This window comes from Sarcophilus harrisii, chromosome 3, assembly GCF_902635505.1.
Source record: "Sarcophilus harrisii chromosome 3, mSarHar1.11, whole genome shotgun sequence".
Lineage (NCBI taxonomy): Eukaryota > Metazoa > Chordata > Mammalia > Dasyuromorphia > Dasyuridae > Sarcophilus > Sarcophilus harrisii.
Window position 1 is genome coordinate 599,498,332 of NC_045428.1, and position 19,395 is coordinate 599,517,726.

Consider the following 19,395-nt stretch of genomic DNA (forward strand, 5'->3'; position numbering starts at 1 on the left):
AGATCTTCTCTTTGTCAGAGAAATCCACTTCCATCAGAATACATTCTCATACAGTATCGTTGTTGAAGTGTATAATGATCTGGTTCTGCTCATTTCACTCAGCATCAGTTCATGTAAGTCTCGCCAAGCCTCTCTGTGTTCATCCTGCTGGTCATTTTTTACAGAACGATAATATTCCATAACATTCATCTACCACAATTTACTCAACCATTCTCCAATTGATGGGCAACCATTCTCCAATTGATGGGCATCCATTCATATTCCAGCTTCTAGCCACTACAAACAGGGCTGCCACAAACATTTTGGCACATACAGGTCTCTTTCCCTTTTTTAGTATCTCTTTGGGGTATAAGCCCAGTAGAAACACTGTTGGATCAAAGGGTATGCACAGTTTGATAACTTTTTGAGCATAGTTCCAAATTGCTCTCTAGAATGGCTGGATGCACAACACAACTTTTTCAAAGAAATTTATATAAGAGGAGAGTTCAAGGATTCCTCCATTGTCCATCTTTATAAAGGTAAATAGATTGTCCTGTGACAGTTAATAGAGGGGAGGGTCCTCTTTTTTAGTTATTGATGGCAAGATTCTTGCCAAAGTCATCCTTATTAGGCTGATACTTCACATGAAAGATGATCGTCTACCTGAGAGCCAGTGTGGCTCAGAACTGAGGAATGGTTGATGTGTCCCACAACGGCAGGAGCAATGCCAGAAGCAGAACAGAGGTCACTCCGTAACATTTGGTATATCTAATGAAGCTCTTGGATAATGTCCGTCTAAAGGGCTTGTGGGAAATTATGGCAACAATTGGTTGCCCTGCGTTCTGGATGACAGACAATGCTCTTGAGCCTTCCCATTCACCGGTGGAATGAAACAGGACTGGGTGCTTGCTAGTACGGCGTTTTCGGCGATGTTGTTAACCAAAATCAAGATCAGCTGCCACTCTGCTGGTCAATTATTTAACTGAAAACGGCTACAAGCCAAGACTAAAGTGGAGGGAGAGGTGCTACGTAATTTTTCTTTGCAGATGATTTTGTGTTCGATGGACTGACTCTGTTGCTTGTGCTCATTTTGGCCTCACAATGAACACCAAGAACATGCAGATAGCCAGCACCACATCATCCGCACGTGGACCTATTGGTTACAGCAAATGGAGACGTTTTGAATAGATAAATACACTTGTTTTGGAAGTCGACTTTCCAGGGACGTATACGCTGATAATGCTGTTGACATATACCTTGCAGGCGCTAGCTCAGTGTTTGGGAGGCCCCAAAGGAAACCCTGGGAGAGGAGAGGGATTACACTGCCTAGGAAACTGAAGGTCTCCAGAGCCCCGGTGCTGACCATCGTTGTAAGTCTGGGGCACACAGTATACCCGCGCCTTGCCGGGAAAATGAATCGCTGGGACTTGGGAAGATTCTGACGCTCCGAAGTGAGGTGAAGCTCTGGACACCGAGGTCCCTTCTCAAGCAGGACTGCCAGGCACTCAGTCTGCCGGAGAGATCCACAGTCCCATGGACTGGCCAGACGTGTGCTTACCCGAAAGAGTATTTTACAGAGGACTCGGACAAGACGAGTGCTCCCGTGGTGGTCAGAAGTGGGACGAGGGGACTCTGCGGGGCATCCAGGGAGACGCGATCCAAGTTGGGAGGAAAGAAGCTCAGAACAGAGGCATCTACTTCTGGACTACGATTCCCAAAATTCCTTGCGGCGAGGTCGTTGTCTCTTCTCTGTATCCCAGGAAAGTGAACTTTCGCCGCCGCCTCCCCCTTGTTCTTCCACTCCTCCCCACGAATCTCCTTCAGCTTCTTATGACCACGTGGCGCTAGCCCTGCTTGCGGAGGAGAACCCGGAAGGGAGGGATGGAGCCGGGGAGGCTCCCGGTGTGCGGGGCGGCGCGGGCCCCACAGGTGAGCGGCCTGGGAGGGGAGGGGGAGAAACGGGAGGGAGGGAGAAACGGGAGGGAGGGACCCGCGGTGTAGACGTTCCTCCCACCCCCCTCGCTGCAGTGACCCCTGGGCCGGCGCTGGCCGGAGAACCCCGAGCATTCCCCAGAGGTCTCTGCCAGCCTGGCACCGACCTCCGCGGGGGTCGCCCGGAATCCCAGGGTCTGAATCGGGTCCTGACCCAGCCCTGCTGCCCCCGCAGGCAGACCCATCCCTCACGTACTGCGAAACCCCCGGACCCTGGGAGGGGAGAGGGGAGGGGGCTTCGGGGATGATCCCTGCAGAGCTTTGTCAGCTTTGTACCGGGGGCATCGGGATGCTCTGCGGAGAGCTCTTTGCAAGCCTTGTATCCGGGGGCTCCGGGCATGATTCATTCAAAGAGTTTTGCAAGCCTTGAACCGGCACCTAGCTGCCATTTATTAGGATTAAGGGTCTCACGTCCGGACCCACAAACCAGCCTTTCCCCCTTGCTTCTTGGTTCCCTTGCATTTTCCTCCCGCCTTAAAAAAATGGTACCAAGTTTTTGGGGTGTGCACAAAATATTTGCTTATGTGCCGGAAGCCAAAGGCCCGTGATTCGCTCTAAAAGATCTGCTCTTTGCTGATCTTGAGTAAAGCCTATTCCCTTCCTCAGCGTTCAGTTATCCATTTACCAGCATTCACCTGTGCCGATTGTTCAGTCCTAAGTTAGGTGCTAACAGAAGATGTGTAAGAGAAAAGTCTTTACTTGGAGATTTGAAGAGTATGGTCCCGATACAACCTAGACTCCTTTAAAAATCAAGCATTTGTTTTGGTTTATGAGGCAAAGTGAGAGGGAAGAGCATTAATAATATAATCATTCATGGGAGGAAAATGTAGACTCAAAAGATTTGGAGTTGGAAGGGACCTAAGAGGTCATCAAATTCGATTCTTTTTTATTTTTTTGGATGGGAAAAAAATTGCATCTTCATTTTCACTCATCTTTAAGTAAAATTTAGTATTTCTTTCAATGAAAAGTTTCAATTTAAAAGTTTAAAGAGTTCCAAGAAGGGGTCCATAGGCTTCACCAGGCTGCCAGAAAAATCTATGGTATAAAAATGATTTAAGAAGCTCTGGTTTTAGGGTTTCTTTGCAGCTTTGAATCACTGTTGATTAGAGAAATGCAAATAAAAGCACTTCTGAGGTACCACATATCACCTATTAGTTTAGCTAAGATGACAGGAAAAGATAATGATAAATATTGGAGAGGATGTGGGAAAACTGAGACATTAATACATTGTTGGTGGAGCTGTGAACAGAGCCAGCCATTCTGGAGAAAAATTTGGAGCTATTCCCAAAAGCCTATCAAAATGTGCATACTCTTTGATGTAGCAATGCTACTATTGGGTCTATATCCCCCCAAAAAGAAATCATTAAAAAGGGGAAAGGACCCACATATGCAAAAATGTAACAGCTCCTTTTGTGGTGGCAAGAAATTGGAAATTGAGTAGATGCCCATCAACAAAATAAGTTATAGTATATAAAGGTAATGGAATATTTTTGTTCTATAAGAAATGATGAGCAGGCAGATTTCAGAAAAGCTAGAAAGACCTAGGTGAACTTTGATATATAATTTATTTATTTATTTGCTGAGGCAGTTGGGGTTAAGTGACAAGGTCACACAGCTAGGAAGTGTTAAGTGTCTGAGGCTAGATTTGAACTCGGTCCTCCTGACTTCAGAGCTGATGCTCTATCCCAATTCACCACCTAGCTTCCCCCTCCTTTCTTTATATTAAGATGTAAGCAGCAAATCTTTGTTGAAGCCTGATTATGATTAACCACTCATGTTTACTTTTTTTATGTTTCTCTTGACTCTCAACTTTGTATTTCAGAGTTACTATTCAATTCTGATCCTTTCATCAAGAATGCTTGGAAGTTCTCTATTTCATAAAAGTCCATTCACCTCAGCCCTCACCTTCCCCTAGTATTATACTCATTTTTGCCGAGTAAGTCATTCTTGGTTACAAGCATCTATATTTTGCCTTTTGGAATATTGTATTCTAACCCCTCTGCTTCTATATAGTAGCGGCTGTTAAATTTAGTATGATTTTGATGGTGGCTCCACAGTACTTGAATTTTTTTTTGTGGCTACTTGCAGTATTTTTTCTTTGATCTGGAAGCTTGATTTAAGCTACAATGTTTCTAGGAGTATTTGTTTTGATTTTTCTTTCAGGATTCTATTTCTAATTTTCAGTCAGCTTCTATGAAATCTAGACAGTTTTCTTTTATGCTTTCTTGAAATATGCTAGCTAGGATCCTTTTTTGTTCATGACTTTTCAGTAGGCCAATAATTTCTTAAATTTTCTGTTTTCTCGGACAATTGTTTTTACTATGAGATACTTATATTTTCTTCTACTTTTGACTTTATATTAATATTTCTTGTCTTCTGGCTTCTGTTTGGGCTATTCTGACTTTCAAGCGTTTGTTGTTGCTTGAGCAAGGTTTTATAATGTTTATTCTAAACTGTTTTTGGTTTTGGTTTTGGTTTTTATTCCCTTTCCAATTCTTTCTTCTATAACTCTCATTTCTTTTCTAGTTTTTTATTCTAGCATTCTCTTTTCATTTACCAAAAAAAACCCACCTCTTTTTTAAACTCATACTTTATCTCTTTCATGAATACTAGTTGAAATTTTGCCAAAGTTGAATTTTTCTTTGAGGACTTAATTGTAGGTATTTTGAAGTCATTTCCTGCTTCTGGGTTTCTAATTCTTGAACCTGTATTGCCATAATAGCTCTTTATGGTGAGATTCTTTTTTTTTTTTTTTTTTTTTTTTTTTCTGATTATTCTAGCCTACTTCCTGACTTTAGATTGTATGTTAGGGCTGAGCCCTAAAAATATCTAGGCTGGTCATGCTGTTGCTGCTTTCTTGAAATATTGAAGATTGTGTTATTTCAGTGTTTCAGGACATTCTCTCAGACATGGGACATGTTCTAATGAAAGAGATGGATGGATGGGTGATTGGGTGGAGGGGTAGATGGATAGGTACACAAACACAAGAATACACATAGGATGTTAACAGGGTGGAAGGAAAGTAGCAGTACTAGCATTAAGAAGGGCTGGGAAAGGCTTTTTTTTTTTTTTTAAATAGCTTTTTATTTAGAAGTTATATGCATGGGTAATTTTATAGCATTAAAAATTGCCAAACCTTTTGTTCCAATTTTTCCCCTCCTTCCACCTACTCCCTCCCCCAGATGGAGGTTGACCAATACATGTTAAATATGTTAAAGTATAAATTAAATACAAAATAAGTATACATGTCCAAACAATTATTTTGCTGTACGAAAAGAATCGGACTTTGAAATACTGTACTATTAGCCTGTGAAGGAAATCAAAAATGCAGGCAGACAAAAATAGAGGGATTGGAAATTCTATGTAGTGGTTCATAGTCATCTCCCAGAGTTCTTTCGCTGGGTGTAGCTGGTTTAGTTCATTACTGCTCTATTGGAACTGATTTGGTTCATCTTCATTGTTGAAGAGGGCCATGTCCATCAGAATTGATCATCATATAGTATTGTTGTTGAAGTATATAATGATCTCATGCTCATTTCACTCAGCATCAGTTCATGTAAGTCTCTCCAGGCCTTTCTGAAATCCTCCTGCTGGTCATTTCTTACCAAACTATAATATTCCATAACATTCATATACTACAATTTATTCAGCCATTCTGCAACTGATGGGCATCCACTTAGTTTCCAGTTTCTGGCCATTACAAAGAGGGCTGCCACAAACATTTTTGCACATACAGGTCCATTTCCCTTCTTTAGTATCTCCTTGGGGTATAAGCCCAGTAGTAACACAGCTGGATCAAAGAGTATGGACAGTTTGATAACTTTTTGAGCATAGTTCCAAATTGTTTTCCAGAATGGCTGGATGTATTCACAATTACACCAACAATGTATCAGTGTCCCTATTTTCCCATATCCCCTCCAACATTTCGCATTATTTTTTCCTGTCATCTTAGCCAATCTGACAGGTGTGTAGTGGTATCTCAGAGTTGTCTTAATTTGCATTTCTCTGATTAATACTGACTTGGAGCATCTTCTCATATGGCTAGAAATAGTTTCAATTTCTTCATCTGAGAATTGTCTGGTCATATCCTTTGACCATTTATCAATTGGAGAATGGCTCGATTTCTTATAAATTAGAGTCAGTTCTCTATATATTTTGGAAATGAGGCTTTTATCAGAACCTTTGACTGTAAAAATGTTTTCCCAATTTAGTGCTTCCCTTCTAATTTTTTCTGCATTAGTTTTGTTTGTACAAAAACTTTTCAATTTGATATAATCAAAATTTTCCACTTTATGATCAGTAATGATCTCTAGTTCTTCTTTGGTCATAAATTTCTTCCTCTTCCACAGGTCTGAGAGGTAAACTATCCTATGTCCTTCTATTTATAATCTCATTCTTTATGTCTAGATCATGAACCCATTTTGACCTTATCTTGGTGTATGGTGTTAAGTGTGGGTCAATGCCTAGTTTCTGCCATACTAGTTTCCAATTTTCTGAGAAAGGCTTTTTGCAGAAGGTGGCATTTTTAATTGAGCCTTGAAGGAAGCCAGGATAAAGAGAACAAGAAAAAGAGAGTTCCAAATCTGGGGGGAGGGGGGAGGCAGCTGGGAAAGTGTGCAGTCAGGAGATGGAGGGCCATGTTTGAAGGGCAGCAAGGTGACCCATGCTCCTGAATCATGTGTAGTGGGAGCAGAGTGCAAAAGGACTTCAAAGGTGGGAAGGGGCCAAGTTATGGGAGCTTTCAGAAGTCAGAAGATTCTATATTTTGTCCCACAGGCAGTAGGGAGTCAGTAGAGTTTATTGGACGGAGGGTCACATGGGGGGATCTTCACTGAAGGACTTTCCTTCAGCAGCAGGGTGCAGGATAAAGACTCCCTATCGGATTGTTACAGCAATCCTGGCAGGGGGCTGTGCCTGGGTGTGGCGGTATCTGAGGAAGGAGGGCACATTCAAGAGATGTTTGGAAAGTAGAAACAACGGGATGTAGCAACAGAATGTATACAGAGGAATAAGAATGGGAAACTGAGGATGGCATCTAGATGTTAGGTGGGTGACTGGGAAAATGGTGTTCTCTTACCAGTGATAAGAAAGTTAGGGGGAAGGGAGGGTTTGGGGAGAAAGATAATGCTTGGACATGTTGATTTCAAGGTGTCTAAAAGACATCTTAAAGAAGTCATCTTAAATTCTGAGTTATTCATGGTCACTGGAAGTCAGAAGAGAGGCTAGGGTTGGACAAACGGATCTGAGGATCATCAGATTGTCATCGCTCTTCCATGGGTCAGTGTGGGAAAACTCAGGAGCATGGTAGGGCAGGCAGAAGACATAGATCAGCAGGCTGAATTCAAGGGCAAAGCTGGGGGCCACACGCAGACTAGGGATGGATCAGGATGAAGGAACCCCTCAGAAAGGCCTGGAGACACAAACACAGTGATGGGGAACCTTTTGGACCCATTGGGGAAGAGGGAAATCAATGTTTATTAACTGGGGGTGGTAATTAAATTAGAGTAAATTGGAAACTTGAGAACTATAACCACAGTTGCACTGGTTTTAAAGAGTATATGAAGTACATTCTTATTAATTATTAATCTTATTAATAAGAATTTTGTGATCAAAACTTGTGGATTAATCATAGCTTTGGGAAATTTTTATATAGGGATTTAGAGGAGAATTCCTGGTAAGAATATGTGAGCTAAGGCTGTCTCCATAGAAGTGGCCGGGGCACTCTTGTAAACAAGTTTTAATTAATGGGAAATTGTGTCATCAGGAGGAAATTGCTAGGGATGGTGTCTCTTGTCTGATAGGAATAGTACTTGATTATTAATGGGAATTTTTTGAAGAATGTTTAATGATATTAATGATATTATCAACCCCTGGGAAAACCCGGGCCCCTACTGGGCTCTGATCAAGCAGTTTCTACCTGTCCCCAAGAAGACTCCTGCTCACCCTAGCAGTTTCCAATTGCCCCTGTTCCTGGGCAAAGAGAGTTCTGAGGACATTTCTGGGACTAGCTTCTTGTAATCCCTCAGCATCTAACCCAGGGTTAGACTGGTGGATCCAGACTCTTGGTCCTCCTGTTGTTTCCCACAACTGTGACCTAGAAGAAGCCCCCTTCCCTCCTTCCTTCGTGGGCATCCCTGTCTGAATAAGGCCGAGTGTGGTCCCGAATTGCAGTTTCTCAGCCCGGACTGATGCTTCCCTTTATTTATTGGTCACCTCATTGGTCTGAAGTTTGGAGTTCACAGCGTAAGTGCCGGGTCATTACTGTAAGGAACAGGGGTTTTATCTGTTGTTGGGAGCTTTAAGGTGAGGTGTTCCCTTGTGGAGAGAGAAGCTGTCCAAGGGAGGAGGAGCCCCAGAGCAACAACATGGTGAGGAGAGTCCCAGGACACGGGGAATCTGGAGGCTTGAGTTAGTGCTCCCACTTAACCCTGTCATCATGCCCCAGTTTCCCAGCCCTTCTTCTTCCCTTAGCTCCAGGTGAGAGGGAGGCTCTAAATCAGCAAGACCGCGTTTTGTGTTTCAGGAGACAGTGACCTTTAGTGATGTGGCCGTGGACTTCACCCAGGATGAGTGGAAACATCTGGATCCTTCCCAGAAAAAGCTGTACAGAGATGTGATGCTGGAGAACTACCGGAACCTGCTCTCTTTGGGTAAGAGAGACCTCCTGTGGCTCACACTTTGTACCTTGGAGTCTGCTTGCTGAATGCTGGGGGATGTGGGGATTTCTTACCAGGGCTTGTTGGCCAAGGACAGACCGTGGGTCTGGGAACTTTACTCTTTTTAGAGAAGAGAATGGAACAAGCACTTGCCCTATACCAGACACTAAGTGCTTTCTGGTTATTATTTCATTTTCACAGAGAGGAAACTGAGTCGGGCAGAGGCTTAACTATTTGTACATGCTCACTGAGCTGGTAAAGCCCTATTTGAACTCAGATTTTCCTGACTATGTTATCCCATGGGCCACTCCCAAAAAGGAGCGAGCTTTGTAAAAGCCACTGGGCCTGGGCCTCCTGCACCTTCTGCTGCCTCAAGTCAAGGCCACCCTCTCCATGTATGAATAACTGAGGAGCTTCCCGGGAGGCAGCTGGGCAGGGTGGTGGTCCCAGCACTGGGCCCAGAGTCAGGAACACCTGAGGTCAAACACTGCCTTCCTCACTGGGGTCCTGGGCAAGCCACTGGATTTCTCTGGGCCTCTGTTTCCTCCTCTACAAAATGAGATGATGAACTAAGACCTCTTCAATCCTGAGAGATGGACAAATGACCCGATTGTTTTCCATCCCTTACCTTTGAACTTTGTATCCCCCTCAAAAGAAAAAAAAAAAGTTCCTGTTTCCCAGGAACTCCAGAGAAAACATCTTTCTTTGATTACCCTTTGGTCATTCTGGGGTGCTTACATGTCCCTGAAAATGGATAGATGTTCTTGGATTTGAAGGGGGCTCTCTTCCTCAGAACTTGTTGTTTTCCCCAAGTAGGGCTTCCAATTTCCAAACCAGATGTGATCTCTCAGCTGGAGCAAGAAGAATCGCCGAGGGTCATGGAAGTCAAAGGGGTAGGAGGTAAGTGAGTGAAAATTCAGCAGTGAGCTGAGTCTCCTCAGTCTCCTTTTGGTCAGCTGGAGGCCTGGGAAAATCTGAATGGGAATTGTCCTCAGCTCTACACTTAATTAAAAGTATAGCGGCAGAGAGGCTTTGGGCAGAAGCTCCCCAATGTTCCCCACAAATCTCTCTCCCACCCCCTTTCATTCATGGTTGCCTCCACTGTCAGAGAAGAGAGCAGAAGCCCTCGTAGGACCCGGTGTTATCTCTCCCCTCTCCTCAAGGCCGGCTTTCTGAAGCAGCCTTTACCTCGCCTCCGCGGGCCATTCCTGACATGAATCTGTTGGAATGGCCGGGAGGAGGGTGGTACGGGCCTGGTCTGGATCTTACAGGAGAAAGAGGTGACTTTTGGGGCCTGATTTCTGAAAGGGCGAATAAGAATGATTGCCAGTTATTTGGTCAGAATGAATCATAGAGCTGCTCGGTCTTGGCCATTGTAAGAAAGAATAATTAATACAGATGGAGAGACTGGAAGGCTAGGCGGATGAAACCAAAAAGCACTTTTGGCATTTGAATAAATGCCAAGATGGAGGATGAGACTTTCTAACAAGAGGAACCAGTAGGAGAAAATATGAGAATAAAAGGTGATGGGACAGTGAGGGTCTTTCTGAAGCAGCTGATACTTGTGGGAGATGAATGGAATAGAAGGATGGGGGGGGGGGGCGGAACTGGGACCAGATTCTGGAGGTCTTTGAATGCCTCCTTAAAGTGTGTTCCCCTACCCTGTAAGTAAGCTAGGGAGGTGTGAGAATAGTGTTGGAGTGAGGGATGGATCCAGGAAGGTTAATGTGAAAACTGGGAGAATAATGGATTGGAATGAGGAGAAACCAGAGACAGGAGTTAGAAGCCTGTTTATTGCAGATATTCCTCAGGGAGTTTAGATTTTGACCGTAGGCTCTAAGTATTCTTTGATATTTCACTTAATTCTCCTCCTATCTTAATTTAGTCATCGAATGACCCTCCTCTCTCCTGGATAGTTCCTATTTACTTTGCTGATATTTCTCCTTCCCATCTTTGACTTGGTGGAGTCATAAATGCCCTTGTCAAATTAGCATCTGGCACAAACCTTGAAAAGATAAGCTCACTTTTTATAAAATCGGGACATGAAAAGATCTAGATCTCTATAGACTAGAGTGATAGATCACAACTACTTAAGGGATATTTAATAACAGCATTTAATATTAATTATTATTAATAATACTATTATATATTAATGAAATTTAATATTTAATAACAGTAACTACAAACTACAAAGTCCTTTGTTCTTGATGGTGAATAAAAATCTCTCTAGATTTCTTCAATTTTTCTTTTATTTGTTGTCCAGACATTTTCATCTCTAAATGACCACTTGATTTACTCTCTTACTGAGCTTTCTTTAAACTAGTTTTTACTTATTGCTTCTGTCTCTTTTGTGAGATGATACTGGTCATAATCTCCTCCTATTCTCTCTAATATTTTACAAATAAATTTACTTTTTATATCACTGTTTTGTCTTGCCTATTGTCCAGCTGTTTGGCAAGGAACTCAGTCAGTAAACAAGTATAACAGGTATTTTATTAAGTATTTATTCTGTACCAGGAAGCACTCAGTGATATGCATACAGGAACAAAGAACATCAAATAGTTGCTAAACTACTTTTTATATTCTTGTTCTCCTTGTTATGGCATTTGGTTTCTGCCAGTTAAATTTTTATATGACATTGCTATAGTTTGTTCTTATTATTTCCTTCATTTCTATCTTATTTTTCACCATAAATTACTAGTTGAAATAGATCAAGCTGCAATTGTACTCTTAATGGTGGCCTGATTGCATACACAGTTAATCCTACCTCAAAGGATTATTGTGAGGATCAAATAAGATGATATTTGTAAGTGTGAAGCATAGCAACCTGTCCCATCCCCAACCTCCAGTTCAAGAATAATTCCAACACTGGTAAAAAGACATTTCTTGATCTTTAGAAGAGAATAGATACATTTTTCATTAATTTTATGATCAAGTCAGAAATACGTCAAGTCAATTTGCTCAATGTAAATGTATATGTACATATATCTATTTTTAATTGTAATCTTCTTTAGTTTGGGGGAAAATGAAGGGAAAAGTGCATAGCAAAGAACAAAAGAAAATCAATAAGGAATAAAAGAAAAGCTAGGCAGCTTTGAAAACAATGTATACTATTGATTATATGGCTTTTCTTGAAATGGAAATTTATGGTTTTATATTGAATCCTCTCTTATGGTCTGCTGAGTATGGGATTTTTTTTTTTCCTTTTCTCATTTTGTATTTAAGCTTAAGAGTTTAAAAATCACAACAGAAAAGAAATACACAAAATAAATGTACTTCATTTTGGAAAGGATTAACATGATATAGTGGGAAGAATGCTTTCATGGACATTTCATTATTTTTTTGTTTCATGGGATATGTCATAAGAACAAGAAATGACAGGTGGACGAGATGCTTCATGGTTTCTCTTGCATTATAGAGAGGAAATAGTGAAGGTCTCTCCTCCATGTATTGCATAGACCCCCTGTTTTGGTGAAATAACATGGGAAAATGCTCTATAGGATGGGCAAGCATAGTTGGGTGGTGATTGGCATTATTGGAAGGAATTCCCAAGTTGGTGATATTACAGATCCTTTGGAATATAATAATCAAAAAAATAATACATTATTCTTTCTTGATCCTCAAAGCAACCCTGTAACATTAGTATTAATATCCCTATTTCATAGATGATACAACTGACTCTTAAGTGAGTCTTGCCTATGGTTGCTCATCACAACTAAGTTCCAAAGACTGGATTTGAACCCATTTCTTTTAGTTCCATATCTATCACTACTCTTCCATGTCCAACACTTGTTGCTAATTCATTTAGGTGTGGTATGCAGAATTCACCTTTTCTTTCTCTTGAGTATTTAGATATCTAACTTTCACCACTTTTTTAACACCTCTTTTTCTTCTTGATTTCCCATAAATATGTAAAATTACAAGTTGTAAGCATTCAATACATATAAAGTGTTGGGGGGGTTTATTATTCACTTTCAAGGTTGAATATCATTCTTGAAGGCACTGATGGAATTAGCAGTAGAACGGAAGACAGTACAAGAGTAAATACATTATAGTTCTTTTTCTTCAAATCAGTAACTTGTTTATTTGCTTGTTCTAGATTGGAAGACCAAGGCCAAAACAAATGAATCAGCTTCAAAATTGGGCTTTACTATGAATAAATCATTCCAGAAAAGAACTCCAAGTCATGGCCATCAGGATTCCGTATCAAAAGAAACCTGTAATTATGATATTGAGACACGTTCCCAGGATAATAAATGTAAAGAACTTTTTAGCTGTGATTCAAACATTCAGCATCATAGAATACATTTTGAAGAGAGAACTAATGGGAAAGCATTTCTCCAGGGAGAACATCTTAGTAAACATCAGAGAATTTATTCTGTAGAACAACGTCACAAATGTAATGAATGTGGGAAAACTTTTAGCTGTATCTCTTCTCTTGCTTTCCACCAGAGAATTCATACTGGAGAGAAACCTCATGAATGTAATGAATGTGGAGAGGCTTTTAAATGGAGCTCACAACTGACTTACCACCAGAAAATTCATACTGGAGAAAAACCTTATCAGTGTAATGAATGTGGGAAGACCTTTATCCAGAGAACGCAGCTTACTTCCCATCAGAGAATTCATACTGGAGAGAAACCTTATAAATGTAATGAATGTGGAGAGGCCTTTAGATGGAGCTCACAACTGACTTACCACCAGACAATTCATACTGGAGAAAAACCTTATCAGTGTAATGAATGTGGGAAAGCTTTTAGATATAGTCTATCTCTTACTTACCACCAGAGACTTCATACTGGAGAAAAACCTTTTGAATGTAATGAATGTGGACAGGCCTTCAGGTCAAATACAAAACTAAATTATCATCAGAGAATTCACACTGGAGAAAAACCTTATCAGTGTAATGAATGTGGGAAAACCTTTATCCAGAGTACACAGCTTACTTCCCATCAGAGAATACATACTGGTGAGAAACCCTATGAATGTAATGAATGTGGGAAAGCTTTTAGCTCAAGGTCATCCCTTACTTACCATCAGAGAATTCATACCGGAGAAAAGCCTTTTGAATGTCATGAATGTGGACAAACCTTCAGGTCAAATTCACACCTTACTTCCCATCAGAGAATTCATACTGGAGAAAAACCTTATGAATGTCATGAATGTGGGCAAGCCTTCAGGTTATATAAACAGCTTATTTCTCATCAGAGTATTCACACTGGAAAGAAACCTTATGAATGTGATGAATGTGGGAAAGCCTTTAGCTCAAGTTCATCCTTTATTTATCATCAGAGAATTCATAACGGAGAAAAACCTTATAAGTGTAATGAATGTGGGAAAGCTTTTAATCAGACCGCACAACTTACTTTCCACCGTCTAATTCACACTGGAGAGAAACCTTATGAATGTAATGAATGTGGAAAGGCCTTTATTCAGAGGGCAAACCTTGCTGCACATCAGAGAATTCATACTGGAGAAAAACCTTATCGGTGTAAGGAATGTGGGAAAGTTTTTAAGCACAACTCATCCCTAATTTACCACAAAAGGAGTCATACTGAAGAAAAATCTTATTAGTGTAATGATTATGGTCAAGTTCTTAGATGAAACACACTTTCAATGTCAGCAAAAATTTCATAATAGAAATCTCTAGTCTTTTGAAAAGCACAAAACATAGCAATGAAAAATTAATATTATAGCAAAAAAATTATAATGGTGAAAAGGTCTTTGGACAGAGCAATATTATTGGATATCATACAATTCATACTGGAGAGAACTTTTATGGGAGTGGCCCTTATCCATAAAAAATCTTCTTAATTATCAGACTTCACATTGGAGAAATCAAGTTAATGTTGTGAATGTGGGAGACACTTTAGCTGGAAGATATTCTTTCAGTAATTTAAGAATCTCATTTTAATGGGATATAGTAGAAACAGTAGCAAAGGATTATTTTTAATTGTGAACCTTACTGAACTCAATTGTGAATTCATATTCGACAGAAGCTTTACAGATACTTCACTGAGTGTTTCACAAAGTCACTCAATCTCAGAGATAGAAAGGAGTCAGAAACCATTTAATCCAGCCCATACTAAATAAAGAATACCTCAAGACAACACCTGTCCCCCCCAATAATCATTTAACTTTTCCTACAAGATCTCTGCTAAGGTAGAATCCCAGTATTTTCCAAAGCAACTCATTCAATAGTGGGTAAGCTCTAATTATTAGGAAACTTCATGTTCCCCTGATTTTTCTTTTTGATATATATCATCAGTTCCTTCAACTGGTTGCATATGATATGAACTTGGCCTCTTTCACCATCTTCATTGCCCTTCTTTGGACACATTTTATCCATTTCTTTCTGAAAATGTAATGCTCAATAGTCCAGGTGTGACTTGACTAGGGCAGTGTACAAGACTATCACCTCTTTGTTTCTGAAAGCTGTGTCTCTCAAAGTAGCTGAAGCTCTTAATCCAGTTTGGTACCCATTGACTGAGCCATGATTTTTCTTTTATCTTTCTTTTTCTAAATCATCTCAGGGAGCTGTTTTTCATTTACTCTTCTTTGTCTAAATATTTCCCCAATAGTGTTTTATTTTTTCAAATACATGTAAGACTAGTTTTCAACTTGATTTTTATAAAACTTTGTGTTCCAAATTTTTCTCTCTCCCTCGTTCACGTTCCTCCTCTCCAAGACAGTAAGCAATCTGACATAGGTTAAGTATGTGCAATTCTTCTAAATATGTCTATTTATGTTGTGCAAGAAAAATCAGATCAAAAGGGAAAAAAAACACAAGAAAGGAAAAAAAAGCAAGCATAAAAACAACAAAAAAAATGATGATCCTAGCTTCAATCCCCATTTAGTCTCCTTAGTTCCTTCTCTAGACATTTTCCATCCGAAGTCTATTGCTGTTACCTTGACTCTTTTCATTGCTGAGAAGAGCTAAATCCATCAGAGTTGATCATCATATAATCTTGTTGCTGTGTACGATGTTCTTCTGGTTCTGCTCAATGCACTCAGCATCAATTCATGTCTTTCCAGGCTTTTCTGAAATCATTCCATTCACATACCGTAACTTATTCACTCATTCCCATCACCCAGTTGATGGACATCCATTCAATTTCTAATTCCTTGACACTATAAAAAAGAGCTATAAAGCAGATATTTTCTAATATTCTCATTGACAGGACTCACTCCCCCAAATAGTTAAGCAAATTCAACTCAAAAGACATTTTTATTACTTGTACATCCCACTTTCCTCTTCTGTAATTTACCATTTATTAACATAAATTTTATAATTTAGTACCAACATTTTCTTATGTATATGACCATAGTTATATTGCATTTTAAAATTATCTTCATTCGAATTGTAGTCAGTATTTATGCCTTCCTTTCTGTATTATTTCCTGTCTTCCCATGTTCTTCTGAATTTATATTCAACACAGTATATTACATTCAGATACCATCATTTCTTCAGCTATTTCATTGGGCACAGCATTTCATTTTTCCTCAAATTTTTGCTGTTACAAATAATACTATTAAAAACCTTTTTTGTACATATGTGTTCTCTTACCGTTATTAGCTTGTGATACACAATAGCAGTAAAGAGATTAATGATGGCATAGCTTTTTCACTTTTGTTGTTTGCATTTTTCTTCTCCTTTTATTCCCCTTTTGATATTTTTCTTGTACAGAATTGTTGGAATCCTTACAAAGTGTTAACTCATTAGAGTTGATAGAGACAATAATTATCTAATTTAGCATGGTTCAGTATGATGAACAGTATTAATTTATTTGATCTGAAAAACAAACAAAAACATTGAGGTAGATGTCACTACGAGAGAACAGTTATGGGAATGTCCCAGGATCACAGAACTGGCAAATGTCTCACATCCTGTAGAATGCTTTCTCAGTCTCAGTGAAGTGGCAGCAACCCCCAGAGTGTAATACTGACAGATCTAAATTGGGTTAATCAAACCTTATCAACTCTGCTTCAGGATAATCTTTCCTTGACTCCTAATCCTATTTCACATTCTCCATGGGAGGATGGTGAACTGGTCTCAACAAGGGATCAAAATTATGTAAGTAAAGCCATATGTACAAATGAATGTTAATATAGTATCAATACTTTGGAATAACTTCCAAATTGATACAGACTGACCATACCTATTTCGAATACTGTCAGAAACACATAGAAAACACTGAAGCAGTAACCACATACAAAGATAGTGTGCAAAAATAGATTTTATTGAAATGTTTTTCTCCGTCACCAGAATTCTTCCAGCATCCCCTCCCAGACAAGCATTTCAAATTAAAAATGACTTGTTACAAAAAGGATGAAAGGGAAATGTCAGCAAAACTTAGTAACCTCCTGTATCTTCAAATTGGCATTCATTGAGAATGAGTTTTTCTGTGTAATTGTTACATTTACTATTATTGTTTGGAGGTGGGTCTGAACATGTAGTTATAGTCCTCTTAAAAGTGACCTCAAAAAGGGAGAAGCTGGCTTCCCTAGTGTCAAGACCTGGCTTCTTCCCAGCTAGCCACTTGGGAAAAAGAAAATAAAAAGGGGAAGAGAATTCAAGGAAAACCCCAGAAATCAATGTGCAAATAGTTGTCACCATCAACTCCTTGATAGCATCACTAAAATCACTGGTAGGTTTCTAGAATCTGAGTGCCCATTGGCTACCTGCGCTTTCTTGCTCACATTGAAAATTGTCACCAGCCATTTCCAAACTCTATGAAAACAGGGAAAGCAAGGAAAGCAAAAACATGGACAGCATCTGGCATATAGGGCTCAGGTTTCACTCTTTCAACAAGAGCCGGACTGGGAATTAAGAGAAGATTATCATGAACGTCAAAGATGTCTTCATTAAAACTCTGTTCAAGAGCCGGATTGGGAATTAAGAGAAGATTATCATGAACGTCAAAGATGTCTTCATTAAAACTCTGTTCATTTGTAGCACCTATTTCTGGGTCTCTTAAAGTAGACATGGAGATGCCATCAACCAAAGTGAAGCCTGAGGGTGAATCTTCCCGATCTTTCCATCGACTTCTTGCTTTGGACTCTTTGTGCTCTTCTTCCTGCTCCTCTTTCCTTTCTACAGATTTTCCATTTCCTTCAACCACCTTTGTGTAGTTGTATTCTACCTTACTCTGGAGGATGTGAAGATGCAAGTCACCAGGGTCCATTTCTTGTTTCTGAAGGATGACTGTGAAAGAGAAAAATGGAACATGGAGGATCGATTATGTCAGGAGAGGATACACTCAAGTGTTCTCAACAAGTGAACAAAATTATGTAGGGAAAAACATATTTGAAAGAGAGGAAAATGTCAATACTTTGGAATGGTTTCCAAACTAATCCTTTTGATGCTCCTTATGAGATTCAATGTCTCACTCATTTTGCTCCCATGGGAGCACATTGTCAACATTTTGAGCCCTCCCAAAGTCCTTCTCAGCACCCTCTCTCCTTACTCACCATTGTCATTGTTGCAGACATCACTGCCGTCAGCCTCATGGCAGTGATTGTCACTTTGATCACTGCTGCTGCCGTGGTTCTTGTAGCCATCATTAGAATGGTCACCTTCACTGTCATCACTGCTGCTGTAGTCACTGGCATACGTGTGGTAGACAGTTGGGAGGTCAGGACACATCAAGGCATCTTCCAAATATTCCAAATGTCCCGGGACAAACTCGGGTGCCAAGATGAATTCTTCCTCGGAGCTCTCTTCACTTCCATTCTTCTCTGGATCGCTACTAACTACCATTGCGGCATCTATGGCCAACATGGAGCCTGAGGAGATGTCTCGATTGTCTTCAGATAGCTGTGCTGATTCATTTTCTTTCTGCAGTTGTTTCTGGGGAGGCATAGAATGGTCACCTTTACTGTCATCACGGCTGTTGTAGTCACTGGCATAAGTCATGTAGGCAGTTGGGACTTCAGGACATGTCAGGGCTTCTTCCAAGTGTTCCAAATGTCCCAGGACAAATTCAGGTGCCAAGATGAAATCTTCCTCAGAGCTCTCTTCACTCCCATTCTTCTCTGGATCACTACTAACTACCATGGTGGCATCTATGGCCAACATGGAGCCTGAGGAGATGTCTTGATCGTCTCCAGAGAGGTTTCCCGATTCCTTCTCTTTCTGCAGGTCTTTCCTTTCTCCCTCTTCCACAACTTTGTCACTTCTTTCTACAGTTTGTCTTTTGAAATAGTGAAACATCTCTGCCAGGTTGAGAAAGTGCCTTTTCCTAAAGGTTTTGACTGAAAAATATGAAGAAGGAAATTGATTTTCATTAGAGAAAGGAGTCATGTGTACTATGTACAAGCGTCATGTGCAACTTTGAACAAAATTATAAGGAAAATGTCCTGGTGAAATGGAAAAATCAATTTTGAAGTATCAATTATGAATTGCTTTAAGTTTTGCGAGTATTGACCAGTCCCTTTCCAACTCTGTGTCTGGAATCGTCATCTCACTGCCCATAGCAAAAAAAGGAATTTTAAATCTGAGTACCAAATGAATTGTCCAAGATAAATAACATAGTATGTATGGGGAAAACCAAGAGGAGAGGGTTTCCTAATTACAAATGTAATGCTTTTCCTTTTGTATCTAACAGAGCATCTATTAATTGTTTGTATGTTTTCTTTGTATCAACTGGCTAGGACCTGGTGGTTGGGGTGTAGATAACAAAGTGGATTATTCTTATGAAGATTTCTTGCTGGATATCATTCAAGAGCAGCCTCAAAAGCCTGTGGAGGACTGGTAAAACTCAATCTT

General features: G+C 40.1%; 2 protein-coding genes across 2 annotated transcripts; one reads left to right on the forward strand and one right to left on the reverse strand.

Annotated features, from left to right (window-relative positions):
• The first annotated feature begins 1,651 nt into the window (after positions 1 to 1,651).
• On the forward strand, positions 1,652 to 15,263 carry LOC116419021 (zinc finger protein OZF-like). Its single transcript, XM_031963935.1, has 4 exons — positions 1,652 to 1,908; positions 8,495 to 8,621; positions 9,441 to 9,527; positions 12,727 to 15,263. Exons 1-4 carry the CDS (start codon positions 1,861 to 1,863, stop codon positions 14,199 to 14,201), a joined length of 1,737 nt encoding a protein of 578 aa, XP_031819795.1. The 5' UTR covers positions 1,652 to 1,860; the 3' UTR covers positions 14,202 to 15,263.
• A 2,075-nt stretch (positions 15,264 to 17,338) lies between these two features.
• Positions 17,339 to 18,840, reverse strand: LOC116422684. The gene is made up of 2 exons (XM_031961719.1): positions 18,099 to 18,840; positions 17,339 to 17,832 (listed from the first exon to the last, which is right to left on the reverse strand). The coding sequence occupies exons 1-2, from the start codon at positions 18,838 to 18,840 to the stop codon at positions 17,339 to 17,341; spliced, it is 1,236 nt and encodes a 411-aa protein (XP_031817579.1).
• Positions 18,841 to 19,395: the final 555 nt, after the last annotated feature.